General features: G+C 53.1%; 1 protein-coding gene across 1 annotated transcript; it reads right to left on the reverse strand.

Annotated features, from left to right (window-relative positions):
* Nucleotides 1-742: 742 nt before the first annotated feature.
* ATOX1 (antioxidant 1 copper chaperone) lies at nucleotides 743-5,585 on the reverse strand. The gene is made up of 4 exons (XM_054841587.1): nucleotides 5,428-5,585; nucleotides 4,204-4,279; nucleotides 2,718-2,875; nucleotides 743-959 (listed from the first exon to the last, which is right to left on the reverse strand). Exons 1-3 carry the CDS (start codon nucleotides 5,431-5,433, stop codon nucleotides 2,742-2,744), a joined length of 216 nt encoding a protein of 71 aa, XP_054697562.1. The 5' UTR covers nucleotides 5,434-5,585; the 3' UTR covers nucleotides 743-959; nucleotides 2,718-2,741.
* Nucleotides 5,586-8,549: the final 2,964 nt, after the last annotated feature.

Raw genomic sequence — 8,549 nt, forward strand, 5'->3', positions numbered from 1 at the left:
GGGCTGAGAAATACAAGACCTCAGAGAGAATCTCACACCCCTCTCCTTCCTCCACCCCTTCATTTCTCATCAGCACAGGCATTCTCCTACTGAGTCTGTGGGTGCATGCAGCACCTGGGGATCCTGCCCAGCATCAGGGCCCCATGATGCTATTACCCATTTGGTTGAAATTTTGTCAGTGGGCAGGAAAGGGAGCAAGAGGAACACCTGCTAGGGGAAGGGGCAGATCCAGGTGTCCTGAGCTGGGCCCAGGATCCAGAATGATTCCTCAGATTTATATAGTCATGCTGTGCCCTGAAAAGCACTGTACTAAACCTAGGCTGAGTCTGTGTTCCCTGCTCCTACTTGCAGTGTGGTTGGCCTGTGAGGTCCACTGTGTTGCTGGGGTCCAGTGACTTCTGCCTCATGGCCCCATCTAGCTCAAAGGGACACTCAGTTATTCTTGAATTACGGGGGCTGCAAGAGTCCCTTCTTCCTAGCACCTTCATCCCAAATGGAAAGTTTGTCTGCTCTGTGATGGAAAGACATCTGCCAAGACACAGATTCCCTGAATGTAAGTGACATTCAAGCTCAGTTCCCCTGAGACATGTCTCAGGCAGAGATTGCAGTCAACTTCTAAAGATAGGTGCAATTTCCTGGGAGACCTGTCTTGCATGTAATGGGTAGTTTCCCATCCCTAAGAGCCATCTCTTGTACAGAAAACCACTCAAAGCAGTACAAAGACACACAAGACACATAGACATGCACTGAAAGATAGAAGCAGCGCCTCGATTTACTGTGGGACCAGAAACAGCACATAACCTCCTCCTCTAGATTTCTCCACTTTTAAAGCCCAAGATGCAGCTGTCTCCTCCTGCCAGCCCTCTGCTTTCCGACATCTGGCAGGGTAGTAAAGGTCAAATGACAGAGCAAGATATGCAAACAGTTAAGCCATCTTTTTGCTGGTCATGTTTGAATTCCTGCAAAATAGATAAATAAAGAAATAAGTAAAGAGGGGGGAAAAAAACCCCAAGGCACAGAGGAGATAAAGTTATACAAAGATGCCCTCTGCCGGTCACAAGCCAAAGGAAAGCCTAGGTCTATGCCAGTGATTTGCAACTTCCCTCCCTCCTTTTGTAGATGAACCCCTAAAAATATTCCCTATGGAGGGAAATGTGCTGTAAAACTTAAATTTAGTGGGTTTTCCCATGACAGCTGAAGTGATCTAGCAGCAAGCTACTAGCAAGGGTAGTCCAGTCAACCCTCTCCTTTGTTTTGGATCTTAGGATCCTTGGGTAGGTCAAATAACTTTGGTTAAAATCCAATAGGAAAACAAAAGCATGGACAGAAATGTTCAGCCAGGTTGGCCAGCTGAAGGGACTCCCTAGCTGCCTTGATGTAATACAAGGGAAGTGGTGAGAACACAGGGCCAGGGAAAAAGGAGACACATCCACATTATTTGAGACTGGCTTGGCTGTAACGGTTAACTTTTGAAGGCATTTGAGATGTGGTCCACCAGTCCCCGCAAGTTGAAAACAGCTCTGCAGTCAATACTACAAGCTGAAAACTATTTGAGGCACTAATCAATTTGGAGCATGTTTCTCTCTGTTTTAAATAGCAATGTTATTTGATTAAAGCTATGATTTTAAACAATTTCTAAGAAGCGTTGAGAGCTTGCTCAAATGATACAAATTGCAGATTTTAAATCTGTTCTGTTAAATCAGTCTATTAAAACAATGCAGATCTATTGCGCGCACACACATCAGTATGAGCTCAGCTCTTTCTTGTATCAGTTTAATTCCTGCTGGTGTAAATCCCTGATTTAATTTACTGACTGGGAATTAAATCAGCATGAACTGGTTTTAGTGCATCTGTGCTGGGTATTTGTGATGATCAGACTAGACCATTTTAAAAAAATGTCATTGGATTAGAAAGCTCCGCTGACAGAAACAAGCTCTTAAAAGATGCAATATAATAATCTTGGACACTAAGATGCAGTGAGCAGGCAGCCCTCTCCTTTTACTTCATTCTTTTCCACTGAAAATGAATCCTGTCTGCGAAAACATTTCGGAGTCAGGAAAGAGTTTTGTACATGTCCTCATAGTGCTGGGACTCTAGGAAAACTGACAGGCTGCAACCATCAGGTTGTCTTTGGGATAGATGTCCAGCTGGCCAGGGGCTGTGTGCACTGGGAGCTATTCTGAAACCCAACATTTTATGTCCATGAGGGTAGCAGAGTGCTGTTCTTTTTCCATCCTTGAGGTTAGTGGAGGATTAACAGCATATCAACAGAATCAGATGTTGGAGGTCCTTGTGCTAAAAACCAACCCCCTGCATCACGTACCCAGAGGGGGTCTTTTGTGTCCCATCACCCTCCCTGGTATTGTTGAGGGCCACCACTCTCTCTGGTCAGCTGTGAATTCTCTGGGATTTGTTTTCATGCACAATATGCTCTGGCAAACTCTAGGTTCACCTGGGAATGGCACAGAGGCTGCATTCTACCTCTCCACCACAACCATGGTTGGGATCACATGGGCTTTGTAGAGTAGCTAAGGGGTCCCAAACAGAAATGCTGCTGGCTGTACGCGGTCCTGCTGCTTCTCCAAATGAGGGGTTTGCTGAAGCTAGACCTGCAAGTCTTTCCTACTTTGTGCTTCCCAGGAAGCAGCCTGTTTTACTGGGAGAGCTGGAAAAAGCTCAGATCTCTCTCTTCAGCATTTCATACACCTGGTATATACCTAGCCTCTTCACACCAGGCAAGGCTACTGTGCAGACTTCTCCCCAAGGTAGGAAGCATTCTTTCCAGTCTTCTTTAGGGTTTCCAACAGGGTGTCAATGTTGTGCTCCGAGTCAATGCACACCTTCTTGTTGGGCAGGTCAATATCAAACTGGACACCTACAAGGAAGGGAAAAACAAGTTCCACAGGTAAAAGCCATGCTGTCAACGCCATCAGTCCAACATACGTGTGCCTCCTGCCAGCAAACCCTGATATTGCCACCAGCCAGCAAAACCAAACTGGTGTCCTGCCAGCTCTGGTGTGAAGGAAGTCACATCTCCTATAGATCTGCATTGGGCACCACGGTTTCTCAACTGCTTTAATCTGCTCACCCCAACTTAGATCAGCACAATCACTCACACAGTAACCGGAATGAGCTGAGCTGAAAATAACCACCATAATCTCCAAGCAGCTCAGTTTGTGCTGTGGTTTAGCATGGATGGGCAATAACGAGGGAGTTAGTGTAGGGGCTAGGGCAGGGACAGGACAGGTTTCCTCAGTGGTGGCACCAGCTAACAGCTGTAAGTAGGGGGAGGGAAAAAAAACATTCTCATATGGATTTCCCAGTGGTAAGCCACTCTCAGCCCAGCAAAAGTAACTGGATGTGAAGTCTCTATCTGGCCATATATTTTCACAAAACTTGTAGGTATGTATGTATCAGGTTTGAGAGCTCTGCCACATCATCACATCAGGCTGATATTGGTCAGCACATTTAAGAGTGATGGAGGTGCTGAGAATCACACACAGAGGAAGTGGGATTGCTACAGCCTGGTAATGGGCTTTGGAAGAAGCCCCAAGGTTTTCACCTTGGTGAAGGAAAGCTCTTCTCACTCGGTGAGGACAGGGGAGCAGGATGACAGGTCCTCACAACTGGTGAGTGCAGGCCAGATCCTTCTTTCTTGGTAATACCAGCATAAAGGAGACACGGGTTATAATTTTCCAGGTGGTATTAAAAACAGGCTGCACAGGCAACCACTAAATGCTCTGCTCAGCAACTCTTCACTGTGACTCCTGATGACACATTTAGGGAAGCACCACAGATACCCCAGGCCTCCTTGGGAACAATGCCTGGCAGGACGTCCACCTCCCTTCCTTCTGGGGGCCTGAGCAGGGGTCTAACAGTGCCATTCCCAGATGGTTCAGGATGAGGCCCTGGTGATTCAGAGCCACCTGCAGCCACAGCAGCTTCTCTCTCCCTTGACATTTCTCCAAGGGTCACAGGAGCCCTGCTAACCACCAGTGACTCATTACTGACTAAGCAGCAAGCTCAGAGCAGAGCGGGGAGCAGAGGTTTCCAACCAGCCACTTTTAGCTTTTACCCACAGTGTTACCCTTACAAGACAGAGGACCCCAGGGCAGTGATGTCCTACCCCAGGGCAGTGATGTCCTGCCCCAGAGCTGGCGTTGCTCCGGTGAGCTGGCTGCCACACTCCCAGCACTGACTCACCTCCCAGCCTGTGCAGGACACGGCTGACCGCATTGGAGCAGCCTTCGCAGGTCATGTCCACAAAGAACTCGTGTTTCTGAAAAGAGGCAGACGAGGGGTCAGGGAGGGCACAGCTGGCAACACACCATGAGCACTCGTCCTCCACCCTTGCCTTTTTCTTTGGGGAGGTGGGTGTAAATCCTCCCTAGCCAAAAGGTAGACTAAGTGATCCTCAGCAAATCCCAGAGCTCCCGGTACTCCTCCCTATGGCACCCTTGTGCTGTCCCTCACAGCATAATCCCGAGGGGCCTTTGGAGACTGTCTGGCCCCTACTCAGAGCAGGGCCACCTTTAAGGTCAGCGCAGGTTGTGGCCTCTGCTGGACTCACTCCACTTGCCCTGGGGAGGAGAAGCAAGTCCCCCGCCTCCAGCAACCCACTGTCCTGACTTAGTCTACAAGGTTTTTGGTGCTTGCCCGTCCTATTCTTCTTGTGTCTACAAGGCCTCTGGTCCCCAACATAATAAACGCATTAAAAATATCAACAAAACTGAAATTTAAGAAACATTAGTGCTGTTTTTTCATCCCTTCACTCCACCAGGGCGCCAGCGTTATCTTCACTATGTGTGAGAGATACTGGGTCAATGTAAGCGTGCTTGCCTGTAACACTAATCATGGCGCTCAACCTTTGGCACCAGACGGATCCTAATTTCCTTTTCCCGCACATGCTTTTTACTTTCCTTAAAAAAGAAAAGAAAAGCTGTTTTTTATTAGTTACCCACAACACATTTTTTTCTATTCAAAACCACCCTTTGCCATCCACCACTGAGAGACTAAAACCCTCACAGGCACAATTCACCCTGGAAAAGAGTTCAGGGATGGCGGTTCCCATTAGCATTTTCCAGTGTAATTAGCATTTTCGTGATTTTTATTTTACAAAAGCCCTGCGTGCTCGGGGGGGAGGGCTGGTGTGCGGGGAAGGAGGGGATCGGGATGGAGCCGGGCAGGTCCCCGGGCAGGGCTCCCCGTGTGCCCCAGCCCCGGTGGCTGCCGGAGCCCCGCCGGCTCCTCCCGGTACCGGGCAGCGCCCTCCCTGCCCCTCCGTCTCCGCTGGCGCCGGGCCCAGCCCCACCACGTCCCCCGGCCCCACACAAGCCCCCCTCGGCCCCACACAGGCCCTTCCCGGCCCCACATGGCCCCCAGCCAGCGCCCGATTCCGCCCCCCCCGCCCCACGGCCCGGCACCCACCGGCATGGCGGAGGGCGGCGGCGACTCCCGGTTCTCGGCGCGGCGCGGAGGAAGGGGCGGGTCGCACTCGGCGCCTGAGGGCCGAGGCCGGGCCCTGAGTGCCGGCCCCGCACAGCGCCCCCGGGCAGCGGAGAGCTCGGCGGCCCCGCGCAGCCCCCGGAGCGGGCAGCCCCCCCGGCCCCAGTCCGTCCCCCCCCCGCCCCGGCTTGCTCTTTCCGTACACGAAAGCAGCGGCAGGGCAGATGCCGCCCGGCCTCCCCGGGCAGGGAGGACCCCGGCCCCTCTCGGTAACCTCACACGGGCAGAGCCGTTCCGGCCGCCCTCATCTCCAGCCCCATAGCTCCACCGACGACGGGGTTTCAGAGGGTTTTGCAGAGTCACCCGTGGGCCAGGGACCGCGATCAGGTGCAGAGAGGCCCAGGGAGGGCAGCGAGGTCGGAGACAGCCGCACAGAGAAGGTTGCAGCACAGCGGGCGTTTGGGAGCTGGTGGCCTTTGTTTGTGCCGACATGAACTGGGTTAGGCCGTGGGATGCAGGCGTTCAGACGCTCCTTGGCCTGTGCTTCACACTGACCAAATTGCTCTTAGTAGCCTTTTGTGGACAGTGATTTAATTCTTAGGAGTATTTGTTGCTCAAACACAGCATCACCTCTCAGGGTTATGTTTCTTTTCCCATTTTTCTGATACTAAAATGCTGCCATTCCTTGCGAGAAGATGCACCGGGGCTGTGGCTGGACTGATGCCGTCTGAGTTAGGGTGAAGCCCGAGGTGGGAATAAGGCTGAGGCCATTGGAAGGGGTTAAGGAGAAAGAAGCGGAGAAAGTTTGTGCTCGGTGTAAACCCCTAACAGCTGCATGCACCCTGCCTGGTGCTCTGCCTGCCTGCGTTACAGGCTGGGGACCAGCACAGGGACAAAGCTGCTGTGGGAGGGAGGTGGGAAGAGTCATAAAGATGGGGCAGGAGGCATGGGGGTTGGCTGGGCTGCTTCAGAAAGCTTGTTCCTCTCTGTCTTTTGAGGTTTTGAGATTTACTGGTTTAGGAGAGCTCTGGTAGACTGGATTATTGAATGAGGGAGATTTGGGGGGGGTCTCTACTTCAGAGTGGGTTGAGAAAAAGGATGCTGGTCCCTGAAGGTGTTTGTGTGTCTGCTTTGAGGTGGTTTGTTGGGGTTTTTTTCCCCTGGCTGTTTGGCCCTTTGAAGGAGAATGGGCTTCTTAAAAACTCTAGGCCAGGTGGAGGAGGCTGGGGGGGCGGCGGGAGCAGCTCGGGTGCTTTGGCAGGCTGTGTGTAACCAGGAAAGGCGACAGTGCTGAGGAGAGCTGGCGGAGCTGCGTGGGATGCGATACTTCCTGACCGCGTGCTGGGCTTCAGCATCTTCCTGTAAAGAAGCCTAACCTGTAGCATGAGAAATAACTGGGGTGTTTCTAGTTATTTGCTACCACACCAGCTGGAGCTGGGATGTTGGCTGGCCTTGGCTAACCCTTCCCTTGCGCTGAGCTGGTACTGAACTGAGCCCCTACCAGGAAGACTGAGACGAAGATGATGCAAATGCCTTTCCTAGTGAGCTTCTGTTGCACGGGGGGAGCGAGGCCATTCATTTTAATGTGCACAGGACCCTGTTGTTGCACTGACCTTTTTATAAAAGAGGAATTACCCGTCCCCCTGTTGCTCTGGGGAGAGATGTCTAGGATCCTCCTGGCAGAATCTATTTTGGACAGCTGTTGTGCTGGGTCACTGGTCTCATGTCAAACTTTGCAAAAGTCCATGCTACTGATTTATGAACTGGCAGATTGCAATGTGGCTTAGTCTATAAATAGCTGGGCTGTGTGTGTGGAAGGATATTAATGCTGAGCATGGCCCCATGCCAGTCCGCTGGCTGTATCTGTAGCTGCAAGACATAGCAGGGAGGGCTTTAGGCTTCGTATAGGGATGCGGTGGTGGGGAGGAAGTCACTTTTATAGGGTGAAATGTATCTCTGACTGCTTCATGTCATAGATACGTTTGGGATGGGATGTGACACAGTCAAATGGAAAGCTATGGCCTTCTGGGAGCTGGCTGGCTCAGGCCGACTGCTTCCTTTCCCTCCTGCTCTCCTCGGGCTCCCTTGACCAGCAGCTGCTGGTGAGGAAGAATCTGTGAACTTGGAGGCCTTTCTCTTCCTTTGCAGGGCTACTCGGGCGTTGCAGGGTGCGTTAGAAAACATCCTGGCTTGGCTTGTCTTTCCCCTGGGGCAGATGCTCCGTCTGTCTGCTTTGCCCAGAAGGTGTAAAGGAGAAGCAGCTGAGTGAGTGTCCCAGCTCTGCCTGGGGTCTCCCGGGGATGGGCAGGGGAAGCCAGCCCGTGTTTCTCTTGCCTGGAGATGGCGACCACTGCCTTCCACCTTGCGTGAGCAGCTGTTTCTGGTGGAGGCGGCCTTGGCCGCACGGGAGCATTTAGCGTGAGCAGCTCCTTTTATCCACCCCCACTGGTGGTTTCTCTCAGGTGAGCGGGTCATTTCTGCCGGGACCATTTCTGCTCCGGCAGGTGAGCGCCTGTGGCGTAGACGAGACTGTGGCAGGCTGGAGGAGGTGCCCACGGCCTGTTCGCTGTCATGGGTCTGTGGCCCTCCCCCGTAGGGGGCCGGGGATTGGCTGCCCCCGTGCTGGGGGAGGCAGCAGCGGGACCTCGGCCCGCAGCACCACTGCCCGCCAGCCCTGGCCGCCGCCATGTTGGGCGCCGTCCTCTTCCCTCCAGCAGGGGGTGATGCTGGGCGCAAAACGCCGCCCCCTCGTGGCGGGCTGCCTGTCCCCCTTAAGAACGCCGGAGGGGTGGCCTGTCCGTCAGGGCCCGCTGCGCTTTCCCATTGGCCGCCGCGCTCTGCGCCGCACTGAGGGGCCCGCCCTGATCTATAACGGGGTTTACCAGCACCTTCTCAAGGGCGCTGCTGTGCGGCTCAACCATACTATGGCGTCAGGTCTGTCCCGCCCTTCGCGGGTATCGTCGTTCTATTGGCTAAAGGAGAAATCCATCAGGCCTCGTCCCACCCCGACAAGGGGAGCGCTGCCGTCCATTGGTTTTTCTTTGGTGTCGATCGTGCTCGCTGCCCCGCGGAGCCAGGCCGCATGGTTGGTAGACTGAGCTGCC

The sequence above is a fragment of the Grus americana genome, chromosome 14 (assembly GCF_028858705.1).
Source record: "Grus americana isolate bGruAme1 chromosome 14, bGruAme1.mat, whole genome shotgun sequence".
NCBI classification, from domain to species: domain Eukaryota; kingdom Metazoa; phylum Chordata; class Aves; order Gruiformes; family Gruidae; genus Grus; species Grus americana.